At 31.6% G+C, this 27,665-nt stretch overlaps 2 protein-coding genes and 1 long non-coding RNA gene across 3 annotated transcripts; 2 read left to right on the forward strand and 1 right to left on the reverse strand.

Annotated features, from left to right (window-relative positions):
- LOC135841549 (WD repeat domain phosphoinositide-interacting protein 3) lies at positions 1 to 3,765 on the forward strand. Its single transcript, XM_065358559.1, has 9 exons — positions 1 to 264; positions 388 to 526; positions 598 to 774; positions 860 to 1,042; positions 1,115 to 1,305; positions 1,382 to 1,467; positions 1,546 to 1,647; positions 1,724 to 1,845; positions 1,914 to 3,765. Exons 2-9 carry the CDS (start codon positions 460 to 462, stop codon positions 2,027 to 2,029), a joined length of 1,044 nt encoding a protein of 347 aa, XP_065214631.1. The 5' UTR covers positions 1 to 264; positions 388 to 459; the 3' UTR covers positions 2,030 to 3,765.
- Positions 3,241 to 27,050, reverse strand: Sans (SAM_USH1G_HARP domain-containing protein Sans). The gene is made up of 10 exons (XM_065358556.1): positions 26,518 to 27,050; positions 21,740 to 21,794; positions 12,497 to 12,640; positions 8,658 to 8,882; positions 8,361 to 8,543; positions 8,106 to 8,283; positions 7,923 to 8,016; positions 7,650 to 7,839; positions 7,374 to 7,552; positions 3,241 to 4,111 (listed from the first exon to the last, which is right to left on the reverse strand). The coding sequence occupies exons 2-10, from the start codon at positions 21,760 to 21,762 to the stop codon at positions 3,852 to 3,854; spliced, it is 1,476 nt and encodes a 491-aa protein (XP_065214628.1). The 5' UTR covers positions 21,763 to 21,794; positions 26,518 to 27,050; the 3' UTR covers positions 3,241 to 3,851.
- On the forward strand, positions 24,188 to 25,452 carry LOC135840996 (uncharacterized). Its single transcript, XR_010557822.1, has 4 exons — positions 24,188 to 24,520; positions 24,605 to 24,707; positions 24,814 to 24,923; positions 25,133 to 25,452. It is a non-coding gene; the product is annotated as an uncharacterized LOC135840996 (long non-coding RNA).
- Positions 27,051 to 27,665: the final 615 nt, after the last annotated feature.

Raw genomic sequence — 27,665 nt, forward strand, 5'->3', positions numbered from 1 at the left:
GTAGAAAAATTGTCATCGCATTTATTTCAAGTCCATCTCGATATTTTTCGACTATTTGCATATCCTGCTTCTGCTTCTTTTGATGTACACGGTTTCACTACCACTACAAATGCACGATTAATCGTTCTCTATCTTGATGATAATCACTCGTCTTCGCTTCGGTATGTAAATTTCCGTATAAAATAGCAACAATAATCGTCAAATTTACATTATCTGAGATTAATAATCATCGGACAATCGACACAATAGCGTACCTGTCATTGGGTAAGTGAAGATTCGTGCAACCTTTCGATACATTGCGAACAATATGCGTTTACTTTATGATCTCGAACAAGCTGTAACGTGGAGATAGAAAGATCACCGAAACTCATATAATCGGTTTTATAGCTTAGTTATTGCCTACCTCTCGACTGGTGTGTTTTTCAATAACTTCCTCGTCGGTGTAATCGACAATTCGCGATGAATTTGGGATCTGGAAATCCACATGGCAATGGATTACTGTACGCTGGTTTCAACCAAGATCAAGGTAAATAACACCTCTATACGATATCATCTCACTTGTGCATCTTGTAATTCCGTACAAATCTGTTGGTTTAGGTTGTTTCGCGTGCGGAATGGAGGATGGCTTTCGTGTCTACAATTGCGATCCGTTGAAGGAAAAAGAACGCCAAGATTTCGTCGATGGAGGACTCGGTTTCGTCGAGATGTTATTCCGGTGTAATTATTTGGCCCTAGTTGGCGGAGGGCGTAGTCCCAAATTTCCCAATAATAAAGGTATACAGATGTCGAAACACTAGTGTTAGATTTCAACAACGTCACTAATCATCCGAGGTGTTTTTCTTGTATGTTGTACAAATAGTCGTCATCTGGGATGATGTAAAGAAACAAGTATCTATTACGTTGGATTTCAATACAGTTGTTTATGGTGTCAGACTGAGACGTGACAGGATCGTTGTCGTACTAGAAGGTGTCATCAAAGTGTACACGTTCACCCAAGTGCCCAAACAACTACACGTTTTCGAAACCGGTAGCAATCCTAAAGGTAAATCATCGATCGAAGAAAACTTAAACTCTTTTGAATTCAGATTCTAATTGTTCGTAATTGTGTTCGTAGGACTATGCGTATTGTGTCCAAACAGTTGTAATTCACTTCTAGCGTTCCCTGGCCGTAAATCCGGACATGTACATATTGTCGATTTAGCTGATACCGAAAAAATGCCCGTTGATATTGCTGCCCACGAGGCTCCTCTTAGTTGTATTTCTTTGAATTTACAAGGAACTAGATTAGCCACTGCTTCTGAAAAAGTATGAACTTTGCCTAGCTGGGTTTTTCCCAATTTATTATTCGTCAGATTGAACTAATTTTATCGTGTTTTCGTAGGGTACATTAATTAGAGTATTCGATACATCGACAGGAACGATGATAAATGAATTGAGAAGAGGCACAAATACCGCCAATATTTATTGGTAAATTATTATTCGAGTGTTTTTATCACGAATTTAAACCGAGAGTTTAATTATCTTCGTTTTATTTTTGTTCTTCAGTATCAATTTCAATTCCGATTCTTCCTTATTGTGTGTCGCCAGCGATCACGGTACTGTTCACGTGTTCTCTGTAGAAGATCAAAAGATGAACAAACAATCGAGGTAATAAGATTTTCTATAATCTTCGTATCAAGTATGCTCCTTTTTATGGACACGAATAACAAAATAAATGTTTCAGTTTGGCATCGGCAACCTTCCTTCCTAAGTATTTCAGTTCGAAATGGAGCTTTTGTAAATTCCAAGTACCCAGTGGTCCTCAATGTATATGTGCTTTCGGAATGGATAACTGTTCCGTCATAGGTGAGTTTTTAGACATCTTCGCCTTATTAAAATTACCGCAGAAATGCTTGATCGAGTTCTTTTTTCAGTGGTTTGCGCCGATGGCAGTTATTACAAGTTTATATTCAACGAAAAAGGAGAATGTTCCAAAGATGTATACGCCCAGTTCCTAGAAATGACCGATGAACCGTCACATAACGCTTGAAATTCGTCTCAAAAGTCTGTACATATTCTTGAAGGATATTTCACCGGAACTGATCCATTCGACAGTATGGATGATAATTAGCTAACCATCTTCTAGAGGTATTTGAATTACGAATTAATTATTCGCAGGGTATTATTGTTAATATCAATTCAAACTCGACAAATGTGGTATAGTTTTTCATTCCCACGACCTTCTTCGTAATTATCAGTTTTTTTTTTACCATATCGTTGATGAAGCGGTTGACTGACTTTTTCTTATGTTCTGATTTTAAAGTTCATGTAAAATGTGCTGACTGAATTGTTTATTCGATATGATTTTTTTCTTTTCAATTCGATGGAAAATTCGAAAAGTGGTACTTTTTATTCTGGTGTACTGGATGTGTAAATTTTGAAAATTTTATCAATTTCTTTTCTTACGATGACTTTTTTCATTTTTATTTAATACGATATTTTTATATTTATACTTTTTACTATCTCTTATTCATTTTTTTATACATAAATATCGATGTGTTGTAGAAATTTTCCATGTATTATTTTTACAGTTTTTAATTTCGTAATGTTTATTCTCTTTTATGACATACTCCAAGGTTTTTGGCTTTCCCAGTTTCACTTTAGAAAGAAGTTATTTATTTTGCTAGATTCCATTGTACTTGTTGATGGAAATAGAAGTCAAATAATCGTGGTACTCTTTAGTTTATTAGCATATGTAGAATAAAAAAGCGTCGCAAAAAATGTATTGTAAGAAAATATACACACACAAAAAAAATGAAAAATCATCAAAGCATACAAACAATTCAAGTCAGTACAAAAGTTTACCTTATAATAGTAAGAAAAAGAAAAGGAAAGTAGTGATATTTGTGGATTTTACGTTTTAGTGTATAATGTATAAAAAATTTTAAACTTTCGTTGTACTCGTACGTCGCTCTATTCTTAAGATTTATTTATTTAAGGCATGAAATTAGTCTCGATTGACATTAAAATCCCTGCGGGTTGTTGAAAATATTCATTCAATTTTTAAAAAATTATGTATTGTGGTTGATGAAATTTTCTCAATTGAAGGGTAAAAAAATACGACCAATTACTACTTAATTTATTCAAAACGTAGCTCGTGCGAAGAAGGAGCTATTGGGAATGGGAGAAAGGACACATCGTATTGAAATTTTTGTTGGGCTAATTTCATTCTCAACTTGAAAATATTTTTTTGATCGAAAATGAAACTCGAATTTGAAATCAGTCCCATTAGGAACCTCGAAGTCAAAATCAATATGCGTGAAAATAAAATATAATCGCTCGTATAATTTTCCCCTTCGCAAATTCAATCTACTCTTGAAGAGATCCCTTGGATGCTTTATTATAGATGAGCTGGTTTCTCACCTCTTGAAATACTATGAAATGGAGTTGGTAACACTGATTCTTTTGATGACTCCTCCAAATTGAGCTGATGTTCTCTGGATTTATTTATTTATTTGAACAATTGAGCACAAAAATTGAAAAATTTTGAATTTAAAAAAAAAAGTATTTAATTTGAATACGACGTACTCAAAATCAGTGTTACTGTTTTCATATCTCTAAACGATACCTACCTTCAGTACAACATCCCATCAATTTAAATGGACTAGAAGTCTGACAAATGAATTTTTTTCCAAAGCAACATAAGAGTTATATTATTTAATATTAAGTTTTTCGTACGCGATTCGTGTTTAATTGTGATATAAATAAATTATTCATGTTATCAAATCGTTGAGTACCTTTCGAGATCTTTTGTAGAACCTCGAAATACCTTTTTTTTAAATCAATTATTGGTAACCTGTGTACGGATGGATTTAACAACTCCTTTCAAACATCTCTTTACACCTTTGCGACTGATGTTTGTAATCTTTGATAGCGTTGAGTAGTTTTCGTCTGGGACCCAAGGGTATGCCCAAAGATACGAGATCTTGATCGTTTAGCATGAATAGAGCTTCCATATCGACGCGTTGTTTGACGAATTCTGGCTCGTATTCTGCTACACCGACGGCTAACAGGAATTGGTGAACGAATACTGGTAATTGGAATGTATTCGTGGTATCTGCTGCGTTCTCTTCTGTGGCATAAAGCATTGCTGATTAGTTGATTGATGAGAATGGGTCATTTCATTCTATGTCTATTTGAACAGTGTTTTGAGTAATTTTTTTAGATTTCATTTTTTTCATTTTGCAGCATACTGTACCTAGTTTAGATTGTTTTTTCTCTAAATCTTGGGTGAAAATCTGATCCAGTAACATTCATTTAAGTTTTCAAAAGTTGAAAGTTGGATTTTCCAAATGAAAGTTCGTCGTCAAAAAAGTTTTCTTTTTTGTCAAAATGATTAAAAAATTGTGATTTTTCTCATTTTTCATTCAGATTTTGAAAATTTTTCATTTATTTTACATTCTCAGAATTTTTATTTATTTTTTTTCATTTTCTGCGGATCTATTTTATATGAAAAAAATGTTCAACTGAATAAATTTTGAACCGATCTCCTCTACCCTTCAAAATAGAATAATATTCTGCTAAAAGTTTCATTTTTTAAAATCAAATTTTGACATTTTTCATCTACAATCTACTTCTTTTTGACTTTTGAATTTTAGGTTCAATTTTTTCCAAGTCTCTTGAAAAAAATTCTTGACTCTAATAAATTTTGATTCCATCCCCACCTCACCTGTTTAGCTTTTCCGACAAAATCATGCTTACAAATTTTGATTCTTTCCTGTTTTTTTCAATAAAACTTCAAAATTTTGTATCCATAATTATTTTTTTCAAAATTTCGAATTTTTTCATATTTTTCTAGTTTTTTTTTGAAAATAAAAAGAAATTTCGCTTGAATAAATTTTGGCAGTTTCGCTCGCTCTCTCCTCATCTCCTCAAATTGAACCTCTCGAAAAAATGTTCTGCTAAAAGTTCTGCTTTTTTGCAAAGTACTGATTTTTTTTGATTTTTTTCTATCGAATTTTGACATTTTTCATTCATTATTTTTTTTAGAATTTTGATTTTTTTCAATTTTTCTGGATTTGTATGAACATTAACAATTTTTCAACTTGAATGAATATTGTAATCCTTTATTATTTGAAAAAGTTTCCTGAAAGTGATAAATTGCAAAAAGATCTTAGTTTTGACTCAAATTGCAAAAACTTTTGCTGCTTTTCCAAAATTGTGAAAAATTTTGATTTTTTTTCAGTTTTTATTCAAAATTTGAAATTTTATATTCGTTTACGTCTTTTTTTTCAATTTTTATCCATTTTACTTATTTATTTTTTGTCATGTTTGAAAACAAAAAAAATTCCATTTGAATGATTTGGTGAGAAATTTGAAAGAATTTTATTGAAGGTTTTTGACCAGAACTGCGAAAAAGTCCTAATTTTTTCTATCAAATTTTAAAGTTTCTCATTTATTACTTCTTTAAGAATTTTGAACTTTTTTTCAATTTTTTTTCTATGTCTGTTTGAAAATTTAAAATTTTTCAACTTGAAGGCATTTGTAATCCTTTTATTATTTGAAAAAATTTCCTGCTGTGAAAAATTGCCAAAAATTTAGATTTTTTTTCATTTTTTAGTTCAAAATTTAAAATTTTATGTGTATTTATTTTCTTTTTTTTTTAAATTTTAATCCTTTTTATTTTTTATTTTCTGTTATGTTTGAAAACAGAAAAATTTCCATTTGAATGATTTGGTGAAAAATTTGAAATAATTTTACTAACGGTTTTTGACAAAAACTACGAGAAAAGTCCGGATTTTTTCAAATTTTTTCTTTCAAGTTTTAAAAGTTTTCAAGTACCTTGTTATTTATATATTTTTTAGAATTTTGATTTGAATGTCCTCCTCCCCCCCCCCCATTTCCTCCAAGTTTTTTTGAAAACATGAAATTTTTTGACTTTGAGTGATTAATTTTATTCTTTTTATTCCTTGCAATTAAATATGAAGATTTGAAAAAATGTCTTGCTGTGCTGAAATTGTCAAAAAGTCGTACTTTTTACCTAGATTACCAAAATTTTTTGTTTTTTTTTGCCAAAATTACAAATAAAAACAATTTTTTTTCATCTATGATTACCAAAAAAAAATCTTTCCGATCAATTTTTGAAATTTTTCATTTGTTTTGTTCTTTTCTTTCATGATTTGATTTTTTTTTTAGTTTTCTTCAAAAATCGAAGACTTTCCATTGGACAAATTTGGACTCGAAATTGCCCCTCCCCTCCAAATTTCAAAAATTTTATCTTTTTTTGGGATTTTTATTTTTTTTTTTATTTTTCCATGTCTTTTTAAAAATGGAAAAAATTTCGACTCGATTGAATTTCGATCCTCTCTATTTCCATTAAACATAAACATTTGAGAAAATGGCCATAAAGTCGTCTTGGGTTTTGCCAAAATTGCCAAAACGTTTTCCAAAATTTTCATTTTTTCAAACGTTGAAATTTTTCATTTGTTCCTTCCTTTTTTTATAATGTTCTTCTCATTTTTTAAAAATATTTTTCCTTGAAAATCAAAAACTTATCATTTCAATAAATAAAAATTCGAGTTCTTTCCTTCGTTCCCCCTCTCAATTTGAAACCTTTGAAACGACCCTCTGTTGAAAGTTCTGCTGTTTTGGAAAAAATTACGATAAAGTCCTACGTTTTTCAATCAAATTTTAAAATTTTTCATTCTTCCTCTTTTGAAATTTTGAGGTTTTTCTCATTTTTTCTAGATCTTTTTAAAAATGGAAAAAAATTTGACCTGATTGAATTTCGATCCTTTTTCCTTCCATTCGAATATGAACATTTAAGAAAACTTTCCAATGTGCTAACCTTGTAAAAAAAGTCTCGATTTTTACCAAAGTTTTGCTTTTTTGCTGAAATTATGAAAATTTGTTCACCTTTTTTTTTTATTTTTCTGATCAAATTTTGAAATTTTTCATTTTTGTTCTTCTTTTAACATTTTTATTTTTTGAAAGTTTTCTTCGAAAACGAAGAAAAATTCGCTTGAATGAATTTTGACCCGAGCCTCTCTAATAATTTGGAGCATTTGAGCAGTGTTCTGGTAAAAATCCTGCTTTTTTGTGTAATTTGCCCAAAATTTTAAAATCCAGTTCATTCTCGTTTTTTCAGAATTTTGTTTTACCTGAAAAAAAATACTGTTTTGAATGAATTTTAATCCCTTTTTTAGATCACAATTTACCACTCTCCCCTCCAAAGGTTCTGGGGAAACACTGAAGGATGTTGCAAAATGAAATTAAGCGAAATATAAACGCATAGCTTCAAAAATTGCTCCTTTTTCGATCAAGTTGACATGGAATGATTCAAATTGGCACACGAAAAACATATTTTAGAACTGATAAAGTTGAGGTTAACTTACCATCACTGGTATGGATACTGTTACTATTCGTATCCCAAGCAGCAGTAGCATGACTGGGTAGGATCCTTTTAGCGAGGCTGCCAGCACTTCCAATGCTGCATTCATCTTTTTGACTATCTTCTTGAGGGTCTTGACGGATTGTCGAGACGTGAGGTAAATTACTTAAAACTACTGGTACTCTGAAATGAAAAAAAAAATCTTCGTTAAAATCTCATAAAAAATTTCATGAACCAGACCCAGTAATCAATTTCATTAAGTAGTACATAGTAATCTTACGTTTGTCTAAACGCAACACTGCCGAACCCAGGACGATCGAATAAGCTACCCGAATCTCCAGAGTGGACAGATTTCACAGCTTCGTAATCTTTTTCTTCGAAATGTAATTTATGTATTAAATCTGGTTGCGATGTCGACCGATGTAGTTTTGTTTTGATATCGAATAAATCTTTGATTCTGCCTCGTTTTGCTGTGAAAATGAAAAATAAATAAAGGAATCAGACTAATTCGAGGTTTCCTGGATTCTATGAAATTATGCGGTAATTCACCCACCTGTGGTGCAATAATCGTTGAATAAATTATTCTTGTGGTTTTGAGAATGCTCGAATAAACTTCTGACTGATTTGATACTCGTGTCGTCGACGATCTGTACATAAGGATATTGTTATTCGTTTAACAATTATTACGTTTCGATGAAAATACGAGAATAAGGTACTAAAATTATCCAATAATTACCCCAATAATACAAGATTCGCTGGGAACAAGTCGATTATTACTCTGGTTACCATTTTTCAATTTTCTATCGATCATTTTCTTAATACCAGTCGAAGTGGAGGTTTTTTTAGTCGATGAAATCGTCCCATTGCTGACTATTTGAGTAAAGCATTGGCCATTTGTGTCGTGATATAGTTTCCTGCGAAAAATGTTTACCAAGTTTATGGCTATTGATAATTGGGGATTGGAAGGAAAGAATATAAGTTTGAAACTTACTTCACGCAGTCACCAGTTCTGGTTACCGTATCGTTTTCATTTTTCACATGATCACAGTCTTTTTCGAATTTTTTAAATTGCTTCTTTTGTTTATCTCGATCTTTTTTCGACCTTTCTTCGTATTTTTTCAGACGTCTTTCGGCGTCTTTTTGAGCTTTTTCTTTACGTAGATCTGCTTTTTTCCTGTTATTTGAAATTATACATACAATGCAAAGTTTATCGACTCGAAAATTTGACGAGGATCGTTAAAAAATTAACCAGGTGGAGATCCCATAGTATCGTATTCTTATTTCTTACTTATTGTTTGCTTCGAGCTTTGCTGTAGCGTTGTCTAGAAACTGTAGAACTTCGTATCTGCCATTCATGGCGGCTAAATCGATTGCAGTGTGAAAATCATGATCTAAGGCCCATAAATTCACATCGAATGCTACCAGAAATGAGACACAGTTCATGTGACCTTTGCTGGCAGCGATGTGTAGTGCATTTTGACCAAAATGATAATTTGCTTTCTCTGGATCTCCTCTGTGAATTGATAAAAATAACGTTATATGTCATGAAAATGAAATTGTTTTAAAAATAATCTTAAAGAATCGCTTGAATCATAATGTTTTAAAATTAAAAATTTTACATGAGTGATTTTAAATTTATGTACCTATTTAAAAGGTCGTGAAAATAGTCTAAATCGATACAATTGTTTTTCAAGGGCATTAAAAACTGATATAGGAATGAGAAAGTGAAAGTTCTTCTCGAAGTAACAAAGCAGAAACCAGAAAGTGCTCTGAAAAAGGGGAAGATTTTCATTTTTAATGTTTTAAATATTGTGCAAGTGGTTCACAAGAGCCCAAAAATTCAATGTGGGAGGAGGATGAATGGTTCTAACTAGATCTGAAAAGATCTGATCAGACCTAATGAGGAGACCTGATTGCATCATGACCAAATTTGAACAGATCTGATCGGACCCAATTTGGAGAAACCTGATAGGATCTGACCACATCCAATCATTTTTCCCTGGGGTGGTTCATAAAAATATGACAGAAATTGTTTGAAATTTTGGAAAAATTCTTGACATTATAATTGGTAATTTTTAAAATATAAAAAATATGTTCAAATTTTCCCAAGAATTTACTATCTTTTTCAATATTTTTATCACTTTTTTTGAACAATTTTGGTATTTTTAAGTATACCTTTTTTACACACTTTGAACTACATATTTTTATCTTGATTAAATTCTTTCTCATCAATTTTTGGACCCTGTTTTGAATTTTTACACAGTTTTCAATTTTCATTGGCTTATGAGAACAAAATTTTATACCCTTTTTCAAATTTTGTTCCATTTTCGATGATTTTTATGTTCATTTGTTCAATTTCTTTATATTTTGTATAAATATTATGTTGCTTTACACAATTTTAAGCTTGTTTAAACATTTTTTTTTGTTTTGGATTTCAAACAATTTTCACAATATTTTGAATGATTTTGATTCTTTAGTGACTGCAGCTAATTAGACTTTATTCAGTTTTTTCCATTTTTTTTCCTTAAAATTTTCCAATAAAAAATTGTCTTTGAAGACTCCATAATGGTGTACAATTTTTTTTCTCAGAAATTCCATCTATAATTGGCCTGATTTTCTTATTAAAATAATAAAAAAGAAACAGACTTGTACGCTCCATCACGAACTTGGTTTGACTTTGAATTGGAAAGTTTTGAAAGGGGATGACCTTGACCTCAAATTTGTGCATGTTCAAATTTTTAAAAGGTTATGAAAAGGGTAAAAAAAAAAAATCAAAATAGCGAAAACTGATCAGGAATCAAGATTCAGGAGCCATTGACGTTGGTATCCAAAAATCAGTCTCCTAAATCAATTTGGTGGGGAGAAACCCGGTTTTTCATGACTGTTTGACCTTGAAAATCCTTGTGTCTCTCTTTCAACTCTACAAATTGAGGTAGGAGGAGGTTAACATTTGAAATGTACATTTGGAGGATGCTTCTGATATGTCTTTTGGAGATTTTAAATTCTCAATTCCTCCCCACTCCTTTTCATTTGCGAAAACCTGGGGTTTTCCGATTTTGTGGTCATCGTTGGAGGCCTCTTTCCCTCTCTTAAAATTGACTTAGAAGGCTAAAATTTGTTATACGCATTCAGAAGGTGGGCTAAATTTGGGGTTTAACCCCTCCCCTCCCCTTCCCACACTCCGTTTATCGCTTCTTCTTTTCCAATGACCCGAAATCTTTAAAAAATTATATTTTTAGTGTTGGATGGCGATTTTTAGAAGCCTTGAAGTAGGGAAATAATAATGGAGAATTGCTTCTGATGATTTTGTCTGACCATAAAAGCCTTATTGTGCTTTTCTAATTAGAATTTTTTCAAATTACTGGAAAAGTGAAGGTGGGAAATTATGTAAGGTTCAGGTATTCAATTTTTTTTTGAAATTTTCATTATTGATCTCGTATAATTATTTGATTTTGAAATTTGAAATTCGGAAAGCAATACTCATCACTTTATTTTTTGAATTTGTACAAAATCATTTTAAATGGAAATCTGCAACATTTATTGAAAATGAATTTTTCGAATGGATTTATCGCGATTATTTCGAACGACTTTTTGTGGCGATTTTAAACGATTTTTTAAAATAATTTTGAATGGAATTTTTTTTCATTTTAATTGATTTTAGATGAATTTTTTCCCTATAACTTTGCACAATTTCTTTTACGTTGATTTTTGAATTAATTTTTTTCAGAGTGATTTGGGATAAATGTTTTGGGAGTGAGCTAGGATAAAGTTTTGAGCGATGATTTAGAATTTTTTTTTGTAAGATTACTTTAAAAAATTTTCAATTTCAATTTTTCTTGGCAAGTGAAGTGAGGGAAAGCTGTTGTACTGATTTCAATGGAGTTTTTGTGGTGCTTATAATTTCAGATTTCGATACACACACATAGTAATTTTTTACATTTTGGACCCCAGGCCTGTTTCTGAGGCTCAGTGGGCTCAATTTTGATTTTGAGGAGCGACAGATTTCAAAATTAGACACTACAGTTTCAAAAACCTATATAATATTTTATAGCTCACATTGAATTTTTTAAATTTTGGACCCCGAGCCATTCTTCGAAACTTGAGAGCTTGGTTTTCCTGTTGATCAGATCGAAGCGATTTCAGAATTCTAATCAGCACCATCAAACGCCAGTTTCAATAGGTACCAATATTTCATATTACAAAATTTCAGGCTCCAAGCTCCAATAATTCTAAGGCTCAAACTCTCTGTAAACAGAGGATTCAATTTTGATTTTGAGACTAAACAGATTACAGAATCCGAATCAGCACCTCAGATAACCTGTGTTTCGATATCTATATCGCAATTTTTAAAATTCTGGACCCCAAGACCTTCTCTGAGGGTTTTTAGGGCTCAATTTTAATTTTGAATTCTGGTCAAACAAATTTCAGAATCAGAGTATGTGTTTTCAAGGACCCATTTTCCATAATCATATTGCAATTTATAAAATTTTGGGCCTTAAGGCCCTTCTCCTGGGCTCTGAGGGCCTAATTTTAATTTTGAGCTCAGGTCAAACAATAAATTTCAGAATCGAGATTGAAGTTTTCAAAAACCAATTTTTCGATACTCTTGCATCACTTTTTAAAATTTTGGGCCCCAAAGCCCTCTCTGTGGCTCTGAGGGCCCAATTTTAATTATTTTAAGGTCTTGCCAAACAAATTGAAGAATCAGGGTCTGTGTTTACAAAGACCTTATTTTGTATACTCATATTGTAATTTTTGAAGTTTTGGACCCCAAGCCCTCTCTTAGGCTCGGAGGGCCCAATTTTAATTTTGAGTTCCAGTAAAACAAATTTCAGAATCAGGGTCTGCGTTTTCAAAAACCAATTTTTTCATATTCATATCGCAATTTTTCAAATTTAGGGCCCCAAGACCTTCTCTGAGACATTGAGGGCCCAATTTTAATTTTGAGTTCTAGTCAAACAAATTTTAGAATCAGGATCTGCGTTTTCAAAAACCTTTTGCCTCGTCGTTTGGAGATTAGATCGTTCTTATGAAGTTTCTCTTATAAAAATAATCGCGTACAAAATTAAATTAATTCATATAGGTATTTCACTAATAGGTAGGTATATACTTGAGTAGGTTTCTTACCCTCTTCCCACCAGTAACCGCAACGTATCGAGATTGCCTTCGTAAGCAGCCCATAACGTAGGTGTCATTCCATCTTCATCTTTCGAATTGCAATCTTTCTTGGACGCTTCTTTCAGTATATCCAGTAAGCCATCCTTGGCAGCTCTGAAAATTTACGCATATTTATTATACTATGGTCTGAGTCTCTCGTGTAGAATTCTATACGCGTTTATGCGTCGTTTAGTGCATTTACACGTATTAAAAATTCCGTTGCTTATTTTACTGCTCGAACGACGCGACAAAGTATGTTGAAAATTGTGTCATTTTCTCGTGGTCGCATCGCACTTCCGCCAAACACATTCTCGCATCAAAAAAAATCAAGATTAAGACGTATACGTTTACGTATACTCGTACGAGAGAAGTCGACAAGTTCTCGCTCTCGTGTAAAAATGGTACTTATTTTTTACGGTATTGAACTTGAACTTTTTTTTTATCGTGTTTGAATCATTGAGACAATACGTATGTCTGCATATTTATACGAATATGCTTTCACCTAAATTAATTTTTATGGGTTACCTACCTCGAATGTCACTAAACTTTAATAATAAACATATCGAATTATTGTCACCTTTGTGTATCTACTTTGTGTATTAAATTGAGTTTTGCATTGCAACTGTACTGTGTGCGATTCGTTACACTTATCGATCTATGCGAAGACCCAATTGACTTGGAGGTACTCGTACATTGTATCTTTTATTCATTGGTTATTAATTATTCGAATATTTTGATCTATATTTGTCGAACAATCTCTCACGAGAATATCTATGCAAAAAATTTAACCTCTCGAGCTTCTTTGTACATAGTTTGTATGTACTTCCTTAGTACCTCACGTTGCAGGTTTGCAACACCTATGTAAATTTTAGGCGCCTAATAAACGGATGTAATTTACACGTCGAAGTGGAAACGAAACATTTCGAGTGTGAAATTGATTTACACGAATCTTGTGGCATTGGAAACGAAGCCGTTTCTTCTGATTATATGGGTATATCGTATCCTAGCTAGTACTACGAAAAGTGTACGTGGAACTCGACTTGAAACTGATTACAATTTAAATTATCCTCGAGGAAATAAGCAGTGTTGGGATGAGATAGGGAAATCACGAAATTCAAAAATTTATTACGAATGGAATTTATGTGGAATATTGCAGATTTCGTTGAAGCCTTTGGTGATGTCTGATGTCTTATTGAGATGGAAGTGGATGATTGTTTTTCTATTTTTTGGTGAGAAAGATTGTTTTCAATTTGAAATAGACTACATTTGATTAAAATTGTTCAAACATTTTTTTTCTCTCTTTTTAAGGTTCTCTGAGCGAAAATCAATCATTTCAGTGATTTTTGATTGAGCAATTGAGCATCTCAAAAATGATTTTTGACAGATTTTAAATGTCAAAAAAGCCAAACGTAAAAAAGGTAAAATTTGAATTTCTTGAGTGAATAGTGCAAAAAAAACAATTTTTTCGCCGGTTTGATTAATTTCTAATGTAATCATTTTTAGTATTTTGGCCTTTCTCAAAATTTGAAATTTGAAATTTTCACTTTTTCATTGCTCAAATCCACTTCTAAGCCTTGGTAAAAAATTTGAGTGCATACATAATAAAAAAACATCAAAATTTTACCAAGGACTCCGGAGATCAGTAGAAAAGCAGGGTATCTAACAGGTAGTGCAAGTAGTGAAAGTAGTGAAAAAGAAGTGATTTTTGTTAAGAAGGTAGTGAAAAAATGAAAAAATTCAAATTCGTTTCTTTTTTCTCGATCTTTATTCCATAGAAAAGATCTCATTTGTCGACTTTTTTTAGAGTATGAATTACATATTTTTAAAAGCTTTTGCCCTCGCTTCGCTCGGGCTGTTTTCTCTTTTTCCACATGAAAAACTTATTGTTCAAATTCAAAAAATGTTCGAAGTTTGAATCAGAAAAACAAGAAATTTTTTTTCACTTCTCGTAAGATGAATTTTTGAAAACTATGCTGTCGCTTCGCTCGGGTTCGTTTGCTTTTTTTTTCAATTTTGAACTTTTCCAAAAAAATTATTTGAATTTCAAAATTTTGAAGCAAAGTAGGTAATAAACTTTTTATAATTAACTAACTCAGAAAATTTCGAAAAAATTCGTACCAAAAATCTCTGAAAAATTAAACTTATCCCACCAATTTTGAAAAATGTGGAGATCAGAAAGGTCGAATCCTTTCATTAATATTGATGTTGTTCTACTTTTCGAGTTACAAATTTTCCAATGCTTTTGCCCTCGCGAAATACTGATTTTCGAGAGTTTTTGCCTGGGCTCGTTTGTTTCTCCTTTCCACAATTAAATAATTCCCTTGAAAGAGAAATCATTAAAACTCGCCGTTTCATTCGAAAAATTGATATATTTTTCTCCCCAAATGTCGTTCAAATTTTCCATTAAATTTTTGCACATTTAAAAAAAAATTGTTATGTTAAAAAAGTTTTTTATTCACCCAATTTCATTACTTACTTTAAGGTAAAAATAAAATCAAAAATTAAAAAGATTAAAGTATATTTTTGACATCCACTTGTTTGAAAAAAATCTTTGGATGTTTGAAGACATTGGAAAAGCGAAAAATTCTAATGTAAAATTTTTCCTCCCCCGGCCCCCTTTTTTTATAAAATCTCTACCTAATGTCTAAAAAAGTCCTGCTAAAGTCCTGATTTTTTTAATCTGAAATTTTGTTAGACACCTTGTCTTATAACGTATGTAATGAGCTCATTTGTATTGTTTTTTTTTTAGATTATCTATATATTAAAATTATGACCGGATTCTTGTGACAGCGAGATCTCAGGAACGGCTGAACCGATTTTGATCGACGAAGTCTCAAAAAAAAGCTTTTGACCCGTAGATGTGCAGGTTTTAATCAAAAGTTCAAAAAGTTGCGCCGTGAAGCTCAAAAAAGCTCAATAATTGATTTTTGTCCATACGTAGCGCATTCGACGTATACACAGTAGTACGTATATTATACCTTGAAAGAGCATCTAAAAAAGTCAAATGTTGAAGAAAAAAGTTCACAAAAAAGTTGTGCCTTAAAGCTCAAAAAAGCTCAATAATTGATTTTTGTCTATACGTAGCCAACTTGAGGTATACAGAGAAGTACATATATTATACCTTGAAAGAGCATCAAAAGAAGTCAAATGTCGAAGAAAAAAGTTCACAAAAAAGTTGCGCCATAAAACTCAAAAAAGCTCAATAATTGATTTTAGCCTATACGTAGTGCATTCGACATATATAGAGAAATATGTATATTATATTTTGATCGACGAAGTCTCAAAAAAAAGCTTTTAACCCGTAGATGTGCAGGTTTTAATCAAAAGTTCAAAAAGTTGCGCCGTAATGCTCAAAAAAGCTCAATAATTGATTTTTGTCCATACGTAGCGCATTCGACGTATACACAGTAGTACGTATATTATACCTTGAAAGAGCATCTAAAAAAGTCAAATGTTGAAGAAAAAAGTTCACAAAAAAGTTGTGCCTTAAAGCTCAAAAAAGCTCAATAATTGATTTTAGCCTATACGTAGTACATACATTCGACATATAGAGAAATATGTATATTACACCTTGAAAGAGCATCGAAAGAAGTCCAATGTCAAAAAAAAAGTTTACAAAAAAGTTGTGCCATAAAGCTCAAAAAAGCTCAATAATTGATTTTAGCCTATATGTAGCATATGTCACGTATTCACAGTAGTACGTATATTATACCTTGAAAGAGCATCTAAAAAAGTCAAATGTTGAAGAAAAAAGTTCACAAAAAGTGTGTGCTTTAAAACTCAAAAAAAGCTCAATCTATATATTAATAGCAAGGTGTTTTTTTTTGTGATCGTTCGTTTGAAAGAACTGCCGAACCGATTTTGTTCAACGATGTCTCAAAAAAAAGCTTTTGACCCGTAGATGTGCAGGTTTTGGTCAAAAGTTCAAAAAGTTTTGAAAAAAGCTTTCAAAAGATTCAAAAAGCTCAAAAATTGATACAGTATAAACAAGCGTGACGATGTATACGCGAAAGTACGTATGGTCCACCTAGAAAGAGCTTGCCAAAAAATACTTTTTGACCATATTTGTTAAGTTTTATAAAAAGCTTAAAGCTCGAAAAAGTTGAAAAAGCTTTGTACATGACGTAAACAATTAGAATTCTTCAATACCCCATAAACATTTTAAATTACGTAAGAGGTCCACCCAGAAAGTGCTTGCCAAAAACTACTTTTTGGCCATATTCGTAAAGTTTTGAAAAAAGCTTAAAGCTCAAAAAAGCTCAAATGTCAAATTTTCCTTATATTATAATGTGTAATATGTCAATTGATATGTTTTCGAGGTCGTAGAGTTCGAATCTGGAGTCAGTTTTTTGGTGGGGTTGTGGTATCAAAACTTTGGAATGTTCTGATTAAAGCTTTGAAAAGCTTCAAAAAGCTCAAAAAGTTCAAGGCAGTATAAATGACTGTGTCGATGTATACGCGCAAGTACGTATAGTGTACCTAGAAAGAGCTTGCCAAAAAATGTTTTTTGACCATATTTGTAGAATTTTGGAAAAAATTCAAAGCTTGAAAAAGTTCAAAAAACGTTATACATGACATAAACAATTAGAATTTTTCAGTACCCAATAACTATTTTAATGTATGTATGTATGGCCTACCTAGAATGTGCTTGCCAAAAATACTTTTTGACCATATTCGTAAAGTTTTGAAAAAAGCTTAAAGTTCAAAAAAGCTCAAATGTCAAATGTTTCTGATATTATTGTGTGATATGTCGATTGATATGTTTTCGAGGTCGTAGTCTGGAGTTATTTTTTTGGTGAGGTTGTGGGGTAAGTCATGGAGGAGCTTAAAGCTTTAAAAAGTTCAAAAAGCGTCATACTTCATAAGGAACAATTAAAATTCTCCAGTGTCCAATGAATATTTTAAGTATGTATAGTCTCCCTAAAAAGAGCTCCCCAAAAAATACTTTTTGACCATATTCGCAAAATTCTGAAGAAGCTTAAAGCTGAAAAAAGTTCAAAAAACTTCAGATATGATGTAAAAATTAGAATACTCCAGTGCCCAATGAATATTTTAAAGTATGTATAGTCTACCTATATCGAGCTTGCCAAAAAATACTTTTTGACCATATTCGTGAAATTTTGAAGAAAGCTTAAAGCTGAAAATTTTTTAGAAAGCTTCAGATATGACATAAAAAATTAGTATTCTCCAGTACCGAACCAATTTAGAGTACTCATAGTCTACTTAGAAAAAGCTTGCCATAAAATACATTTTGACACATTCGCAGTTTTGAAGAAAACTTAAATGAAATCCTAAAGCTTAAAAAACATGAAAAAGCTTCATACAATCAGTATTCTCTACTACTCAATAATATTTTAATTTGAAAATAGCTTTTAAACTTTAGTGGTGATGGTTTTTATCAAAAATTGAAAAGTTTCTGAAGGGAGCTTTAAAAAGTTTTTAAATAGCTCAAAACAGAAAAACAACGGTGTTGATGTACACATGAAAAAGTGCTATTTTTAGCACATTGGGTATCAAAATTAATCCTGGAACCATGGTTTCATTTTTTTGAGTTCTGGAGTGGTTATATCTATGTAGCATCTCACTTTTTCATCAACTTATGCAAGTTTTGGACTATTTGGGAAAATCTCTACTGTTATATGTAGGAGTTTAGATTTTTCAACTGAGGGGTTGAATTTTTTTTGTGAGTCCTTGACAAAATTAGAATCACGTTTTAAGGAAATTCCTAATTGCATTTTTGACTCGGAAATCTTGGAATATTTCTAAAATTGTGTTAAGTAAGTATTTTATTGAAGTATTCTCCAGTACCGAACCAATATTTAGAGTACTCATAGTCTGCTTAGAAAAAGCTTGCCATAAAATACATTTTGACACATTCGCAGTTTTGAAGAAAGCTTAAAAAAGTTCCAGGTCAAAGTTAAGTGAAACTTTGAAATTTTCAGTTATGTGGTATTAGATCCAATCCAATGTGTTAGTTTCATTTCAACTGTAGAAAAAAAACAAGTATTTTTGGAATTTTTCAGCAAATTCTGCTAAAAAAGTGATAAGTAGGTAGCCTAATTCGCAATTTTGCCTAAAACTTGAAATTTTTGCCAACTTTAAATGAAACCATGACTTTTCAGGCAATTGTTATAAGAAAGCTGATACTTTTTTTCAATTTTTGTAGAAAAGTAGGACATTATTTTAATGAATGATAAAGCGATGACAGAGTGATGCTTTTCAGGATATTTTAGAGAACAATTTACGCTTTGGGTTATTTTTGATGAAAAAGTAAGAATTATTGGAATTTTTGCTTTGAAACAATTTTTTTTCTGTCAATTATTAAAACAGCCATAAACTTTCACAATTTCCGGCAAAAAGCAACAATAACAATGTTAGCAAAAAGCAAGACTTTTTGGGAATTATAGGCGAAAAAAGATACTTTCAAAATTTTCAAAATGAACAATTCACGTCTAGAAGAGGAGCGCAGTATGCGCGAAAAACGGGTTATCTAGTTTTTATTGAAATTAAAAAATACTTTGTCTACAAATTTTCTTCCAATTTCAATTTTTTTTAAAAATTTCCTCGTCAAAAATTCTACTTTGTTAATTTTTGTTGTGTGTGAGAGGGAGGGGGGTTTGAGTGGATGGCAATCTGAAAATTTGGTGGAAAAAAGTAGTGAAAAAAGTAGTGAAAAAGTAGTGATTTAAAAAAAAAATCCGTTAGATACCATGAAAAGTGGCCAAATTTGGTTTCCGGAATTTCACATGATCTCGAGACTTTGTTTCATTCAACTTTAGCAATGAGAATTTTCCTTCGTTGTCAATATTTTTTGCTCCTCCAATTTCAAGATATTCTATCAATTTATTAATAGGTACTTAGTAATTTCCAACTTTCATTAAGCCAAGAGAATTCTGCTCATTCTTGACCACTTTTAGTATGTTGATTTTGCTATTTTTTATGATACTTTGATCGATTATTTTTTTTTCAAAATTTCTTTTCATTTCTGCAACTTGTTCAATGTCAAAAATCACAAAAAAATCTCACCTTTTCTCAAAATTGTCAAATAGACTACCTAGTTTAATGTTAAAAACTGTCGCTTTTTCGCAAAAAATTCGAAGAAGTCTTCAATTTGTTTCCTAAAAATTACTGAAGAGTGTCACTTTTTTTTTTGGTCAAAAATGCTTGAAAAATCCAGCTTTTCAACTGAAGAATTGAAAGAAAAAGTCTCCCAACAAAGATTGCGAAAAAATGTAATTTTTTTGCCAATTGCCAAAAGTCCTCCTTTTTGCTAAAAGTGTCAAAAAAATCTGACTCAAGTTTACAATAAATTCCACAAAGTCGTTTTTTTTGGTCAGATATTTCCAAAAAGTATCACTTTTTTTCCAGTTAATTCCCAAAAAGTCCTGCTCTTTCCTGAAATCTTCAAAGTGTTGGTTTTTGCCAAAAATTGTGAAGGATTCTATCTTTTTAACGAAGATGGTGTTTTAAAAATTGTATTTTTTTTTTTTTTGAAAAAAACCCCAAGATCTTACTTTTTTTTAAAATTGTCCAAAAGTCCCACTTTTCTGTCAAAACTTGTCACAAAGCACTTATCTTTTTGTTAAAATTGTCAAAAGTCTTCTGTTTTTTTGACACGAAATCGCAAAAATTCTTGATTAGTGGCCAAAAATTGTCTAAAAGTCTCGATTTTTCATCAAAAAGTTTTCAAATAGTGGAACTTTTAAAAGTTATGAAACAAAACATTTCAATTTGTAAGGTTCTGGTTTTTTTTGCGAATTTTTTTTCTGCATCGAAATTGTTTTATTCGTGTTTTGTCACTTTTTCAAGCTTTTTTGGTGACTAAAGCTACTTTTTTTTGGGGGGGGGAAAATTTAGTATGAGTTCTAAAATTTAGGATGTTTTTTTAACAATATTTTTGTTCAAATTTCACAATTTTGTTGAATTCTGTTGTTTATGCCATTTTTGAGTGTTTAAAAACTTTTCAGAAAATTATTGCAAAACGCTCAATTTTTTTCTAATTATTATTAATTTATGGTCATTTTTAATGATTTCATAATTTTTAACAATATTTTTTGTCTTATTTCAAAAGTTTTCCGGGAACATTTTGTTGAAATTTTTGCAATGTTACGTTGACTTTTAGTTATTTTTATTGTTTTCACACATTTTCACAAAAATTTCAAAATTTTTCCAAAAAGTTTTTCAGATTTTCTGATTTTTCTTATCAATGATCTGGTTTATTTTTGATGATAAGTAGGTATTTGATTTTTTCAAAATACTTTTAAAACATTTCTTTGATATTTTAGTTTTTTTTTCAAACTTCACCCCATTTTTACTGAATTTTTAGCTACTTGTATTTTTGCAACGTTTTGACGATTTTCAGTGTTAAATGTGTTTTTTAGATAATATTTTTTGCATTTTTAATGAGATTTTCTTCAAGTTTTCCAATGTTACACAAACTTTTAGTCATTTTCAGCTGTTTTTGCGAATTTTAATAAATTTTTTAGTAATTTTCGTGAATTTTTTGTCAATTTTTTTAAATTTTTATCAAACTTTCGTAATTTTTAGTTTTATCAATATTTTTTACTTTTCAATTATTTTTTGGGTATTTGTGCGATTTCAACATCAGCTTTTTTGGGTTTGCTTTTATTCGGTAGTTTTTGTAAAAATTTGACCAGTTTCGCTGCTTTTTTGTCAATTTATGATCGTTTTAAAAAGTGTGCCCTTTTGATAAGTTTATATTGTATTTGATCAATTTTTCACAACTTTCTAAAAAAATTTCGATATTTCAGATTTGTTTTTCAAAATTTTGTTCAAATTTTGCAATGTTACGTCAATTTTTATTTCTATTATGAAATTTTATTCAGTTCTAGTAATATTTGATTCCCTGCAGGTGATTTTTTTCAAACTTTTGTTTAAATTCCGCGACAGCTTATCAATTTTTAGTGGTGTTTATATTTTGGTTTTTTTTTTATCTCATTTTAATAATTTTTAACCATCTACGTAGCTTGCATTCTTGCCAAGTTTTGTTCAATTTTTTAAAATTTCATAATTTGTTGGCGGTTTTCAATGACATTTATCATAAAAAATCACAGTTTGGCTCTCATTTTTCGCAGCTCAGCTGCAAACAGCATTATGTTTTGTAAAAAGACGCGAACGTGAAAAAAAAACTGAAATCAACGAGCCTACTTAACATACCTCATTTAAATATTCAAACACCTTCGAATTACTTACTTATGGAACCTGGTCGTCGTCATGTCTGTGCTTCTCAACTATTCATCGCAACCATCTACAAGAAAAAAAACACACAAAACAAAGATTCGATTATTACCTCGCCATCCGATTTGTATACGATGAAAAAGAATGGGCCGCAATTGCGGTTTTCATAGTTAGATATTTGTATGTAAATAAGATGATTTTTTTTTCTGTTAACCAGTTGTCTTAACTGAATGTGGTGATACTTTATTACACCGTGTCCAAGTCCCCAAGCCTGGTGATATCCGTTACAATTCTTCATTATAGGACATGCTTCACTGCCAATGGACTGAAATGGGTCATCGACGGTTTCTTTGCATTTCAAACTGTCCACTCTTTTATTTTATTTATGTTTTTTACCAAACGGAGTATTTTTTTATATAAATTTTTTCATATTTGATAATCACGCGAAGATCGACTAGGGTGTAATTAGAGATGGTTACTGGTTATTTATTATTATTACGACAATAATGAAGACGACGATGACCAAGAACTGTGATCGGTACGGTACCGTACCGTACCTTACCTATCTAATATGGTATTTTAGACCATGAAAAATAAAAATGTATCTTGCGAATTATTATATTCGTATAGATACCTGTAGCTATGTGTATGAAAATGACCGGAAATTATATAAGATAAATCATTCTCTATCCAACAGTGTCATCTAATTTTTATAAGTGAAAACTACGCAACGCGAACACGAGTTGTGAAATTTGTCAATTTATCATACTACATGGAATTATCGGTAAGGTAAGGTACATTATTGCTTTACAAAATCATGGAAAAAGATGCGCGATAAATCACCATCACGTCGAGTGAGTATTTGCAACAGAGAAGAGAGAAAAAAAATGATAACAATTAACGATTTTTATGCGCCACAGGTAAGTATTTTTATTTAATTTATCGTCTTAGTAGAGGCGAATACTTTCTCCATTCAATTAGGATAGTTTTATTTTTTATTTATTTTTTTCCCCCGAAATAAGCCTACTACGATCAATTGATCGATGACAGGTTCGAGTGTATGATTTTTACACTGATATAACTCGCTTCTTCAGTTCTTCGCGTAGAAGAAGACTCGAGAGATAATCGAATCCACTTTTGATTTCTTTCAAAAGAGAAGAAAACGAACAGAGAATCTTTATGCTCGAATAAATTATCATGTTTTTATTCGATAAACATTCCAGTGTATTTAATGAAGCGTATTTTCTTTCTTATTCTCTTACCTTTGCCTTATAGCGTTTTAAATACTACGTCACGAAACTCGCAATTTCATTATTCTTCCGACCGTGTCGTCGTATTTTTTTTATTGTAATTATACAATTTTATTTAATCCATTTTCCTAGTTTTAATTTTTATTTACATCTTTAACGATAATTACCGTGAAAAGAATTAAGGAACGCTGACGTAACGAAGTATCTGTATTGGTAATCGAGATGTAAGCTGATGGGATAAAGGGAGGGGGAGGGGGACTTGAGGTTATTTTTTCAACATCTCATAGCTCGAGATGGAGTTGGCGATTTTTTTCATTTTAAAAATGGGAGTTTTGAGAGTGAAAATAAACATTTAGAAAAAATATTAAAAATTCAATTCAATTTCAAAGTCAAATGTTTAGAATAAATAATTGATTGTGATTTTCCTACAGCGTAATCTTTAAATTAAAATCAGAATATTTCGTTCATTCGCGTTGAGTTTTTTCAATTCTTGCTGTTTTAAACTTACTTTAGCCTGCAAAAATATGCAAAGTTATCGCATAATCAAATGACAGAGGGGCTGATTTGAGGAAAAAAGCCTCTGAAGGATCAGTTTTGAAAATTGTATCTATTTTCAATGATTTTAATCCATTTTCAACGTTTTTTAATGCACATTGGACCTTTTTAAAGTAAAATTTCATTGCAGTTTGATGATTTTTTAGTGATTCTAATGCTTTTTTGAGGAATGTCGAATTTACTTCGGGCTTCGGTACTTTCTACTTCATTTCTTCGTCTTTCTCCTAGTCCTATTTATTTGGTTCCCTTGATTTCTTTTTCTTGCACCACTTTTTCAAGAACAATAATAAAATTATTAATTTTCATCATTATTCATTATATCAATTCAGGGACATGTGGACATCAAATAATAATAATTAATCATTTTCAAAATACTTAATTGTTGTTTCTCTGACTCTAACCCTCTCCCTCTATCCGATAGGTAGAAGATTTTGATATATTTTGATTAGATTGATTGATATTTGATGCATTTATGATTTAATTTATAATTTATTTTTAAAAAACTGCTGAAAAATGAAAATTGGAAAAGAAAACTGAAAAATGCAAAATAAAATAAAATTTTGAAATAAAGAAAAAAAATCTTATCAGTGATCAGACTCTTCTTATCACTCGCCGCTCCCACCCCACCGTTGACTACCTCTCCTCACCGATGGCCATGACGCCATAACGCCATGACTCATTCACACCCCCTCTTGCCTCACCTTTTCTGATGTGTTTCATTTTCAAAACAAAACGTGCATGTGCATCATTTTTTTTAGTTTTTTTTCGGTGAAAAAATGATTAAAACACTTATAATTTGATGAACGAATGCAGTCAGAATGATGTTGAAGGTATCTTTTCATACTTCGCAGTCAATCAGTTTATAGATCACCATTAATGTAGTCAAAATTACTGTCAACTTCAAAATTATTCTAAATCGTACGCTAAAGTTGAGTTGAATAGTCGCAGCAGGACATCAGACAAGACTAGAAGATGAGAACCAACTAACCAAGTACGTAATCATTGGGATTTAAATCCGAATTATGCATAGGACAATTAGATAACTAATAATCTCATTAATGTGCACCCAACTTAGGTACACGTACATAAACCAGCTCATCTTTATCGTCCTTTCAACTTTTATTAGCAAATTTCTGTACAGTTTCACTTGACGAAATGATCTCATCGTAAGTTACCGTGTAAGTATATTATAGCAACTTTAATGACAATACAATCAACGGTCCAAAACTATAAAGTGTTTTAGTGCGATCGTTAATCGAGTTTGATACGAATAACGTTTTATAGAGATCATTATTCATTTTCAAGAGTGGCTTTTTCTTAAACAACGGATGTGAAAAATACTCTTGAGAACCATCGCCATCGCCATCGCTACCATAGTTGAATGATCCTCAATAGTAAGTATATAATTTTGGTATTTCGATCGACGACCGAGCAGCGAAGATCGGCGTAAAGATATAAATTAATCTTATCAGTTGAACTTGGAATTGAATAATTTACATGCCGAGTTGGGTTTAATTTAAGTGTAATGAACCTGTGGATTAATTGTGCGGTCTGTTTATATTATATGAGGTTGTACTTTATCGTATATCTTGTTCACCTGCAGGCTGCACCCGCACTTGAGTAATCATATTGTATAGTTAGTCCTGTGTACGTGGGCACTGGAGCAAGACATCATTCGTGATCGATATTATTTACCCCTATTACTACATGGATCATCGTTACCATGGAGTACAGTCAACGGTGGAATATCAACTCATATACCATATAGACAAGTACGTTAGAATACAATTTTACCTAGGTACGAGGAACTAGGAAGATGAAATGTTCGGTATTCGAACGAATTGTAGAGTCATATATATTCAATGACTCACTTACGTAAAAGGCTTTTAGACAAACATATTTCGTATGATATATGATACTAATAAACGGACGAGTAATTTGAAATCTTAATTATTAACGCATAGGTAAACCAAAAAGTGAAAACAAATCTAGTACTGAAGCATTCTCAGCAGTAATTAAAAATGCTTTGTACTGTTTAGTCACTGTAACTGCGGACTCGCATTTCGCACATTGACGCTGGTCGCTGATATGTGAAGGCTGTTACACCTCGAATCGTATCATTTTCTATGATTTTGTATTCCTCGGTGTTAGGTACTCTTTTTTTGCATAAATTATTTAGAAATGATAACGTTCGAATTAAACGTACCTACTGTGAGAATGTAGGTGTACCTAGATAGCTATATCTTGTGACAATTTTTATGCAGGTGAACAATACTGATAATGGTTCCGAGGAACGATGGAATACGTCTAATACCTACGTAATTGTTTTTACGATAATCAAACAAGATGCTGAGTATTTTCGATTTTAACATTACTCACTACTCAGAGTACATATATAGGTGAGTATCTGAAGTTGTTCGGTTTTGATGAATGTTTGTACAATTTGTATCTACTTTGTGTACGGATACGTGATACTTAGATGGACATGGAATTGTCGATTAGGAATTTAATACGTTTTGGAATGTTCCAGTCATACTAGGAAAGCTTTTGCACGGAAATCTGCGAATTCGGATCCATTCAATTAGTATTATACCTATCGAATTAGTTGATCCTAATATCGTGCAAACATTCACTCGTCCATTACTTTACATTAGTAGAAAACAAGATAATTGAACCTAATCAACTGCGAGCCTTTCACGATAATTATTTATCTTAAAATATCTACAAATTCATCGAGATATCCACGAACAAGCTGAGAAATGATGGTATTCGAGGGATATTCAGAATCGTAGCTATAGGTACTTATTACAAAAAAAAAGTAATCATCATTAGAACTAGGAGAGTAATACTTACGTTCGTAACAAAACCCAGCATTATTTTCCCAACCTAGATATTAAAACTATATAATTAAAGCGAACGAACGTACTTACGCCACTAATTAAAACGATCAAGCTAAATTACGTAAAAATGGACCATAAGTAAAATTACCTGCACGTAGGATATCTCCATTCTATTCGTCGATGCTGATAAGAAGAAAATCTCGAACCTCGAAACCGAATATGGATTTACGAATTACGATTCAACTATAGCACAATACGCGAAATTGAATAAAACCGCAACAAAAGTCACCAAGTTGCAATACACATCAATAGCACGAACCGACTGTAAGTGTAGGTACGAGTACCAACATTAGATCATCGTTCACGTTCGGCGTTCTTTGTACTGTGCGAAGCGAAAACTACGGCGGAGGCAGAGAGAAGTGTCAAATGAGAATTGAATTGTATCGAATGTACCTACTACCTGTACCTACGTACAGTACGTACTATGTACTGAGAATCAGGAAGGGAACTGGAATACCGAGTAGCGGTTTGTACTGTACACAGCACAGGTACCTTCTTCCTCTGTTGCAACCAACCAAAAACAATAACAAAAAACGTTCTCCGGCTGTATTTTTCACTCGTTCGGTTTGCTGTGCCGCACTACAAACACTCGCGTATGTGCCGTATGAACGTCAAAATGGAATTATGCTTGAGTAAAGAGAAGCCGAACAGAAGTGTAATTATAATCCATTAGGAGAGCGGTGTTGATGGTGATGGTGATGGCGATATGATGAAGAAGGGATGTGTACCTATGTGACGTATGGTGAATGGGAATTGGGAGGTCGATGGTTGCGATAATTACGTTTGATGGATGGGTAGATATACTAGATAAGTTTGGGTTTGAATATGGCGAAATATTAATTAAATCTGGATGATCGATTTGTTGCATTTTTTTTTCTGATTTCAGATATCAATGGTCGTAGAAGAGGAATATACCTTACTAGGAGTAAAGAGCAACCGTTTAGTTGTTTACATATCCGATGATGAAAGTGGACTGTGTTACTGGTCGTGGATGACATTTTTTTTGATAATCGAATCGGTAGGTAACTCTTTGTAGTTGTACATAATTACGTTAAGCGGTTAAGATACTATTAATCTAGACCATTGACCATAACTATTATACTCGTATATGGTTAGATTAAAGCCCTGAATATCAAATATGGAAAGAACTAAGAACGTCACGTTCAATAAATAAAGTTCTCTTCATACTTGATACCTATTCAGTGCTTTAGATTAGATAACTGATTCAGTCTTGTC

This window comes from Planococcus citri, chromosome 3 (genome assembly GCF_950023065.1).
Source record: "Planococcus citri chromosome 3, ihPlaCitr1.1, whole genome shotgun sequence".
NCBI classification, from domain to species: domain Eukaryota; kingdom Metazoa; phylum Arthropoda; class Insecta; order Hemiptera; family Pseudococcidae; genus Planococcus; species Planococcus citri.

Coding starts and splice junctions, on each gene's coding strand:
- Sans (XM_065358556.1), bottom strand. CDS start 21,762: ATGACGACGACCAGGTTCCATAA. Junction 12,641..21,739: donor ACGACGACCAGGTTCCATAA/GTAAGTAATTCG, acceptor GTAAATTTTCAG/AGCTGCCAAGGATGGCTTAC. Junction 8,017..8,105: donor GCGAATCTTGTATTATTGGG/GTAATTATTGGA, acceptor CCTTATGTACAG/ATCGTCGACGACACGAGTAT.
- LOC135841549 (XM_065358559.1), top strand. CDS start 460: ATGAATTTGGGATCTGGAAATCCACATGGCAATGGATTACTGTACGCT. Junction 1,043..1,114: donor AACCGGTAGCAATCCTAAAG/GTAAATCATCGA, acceptor TTGTGTTCGTAG/GACTATGCGTATTGTGTCCA. Junction 1,306..1,381: donor TAGCCACTGCTTCTGAAAAA/GTATGAACTTTG, acceptor GTGTTTTCGTAG/GGTACATTAATTAGAGTATT.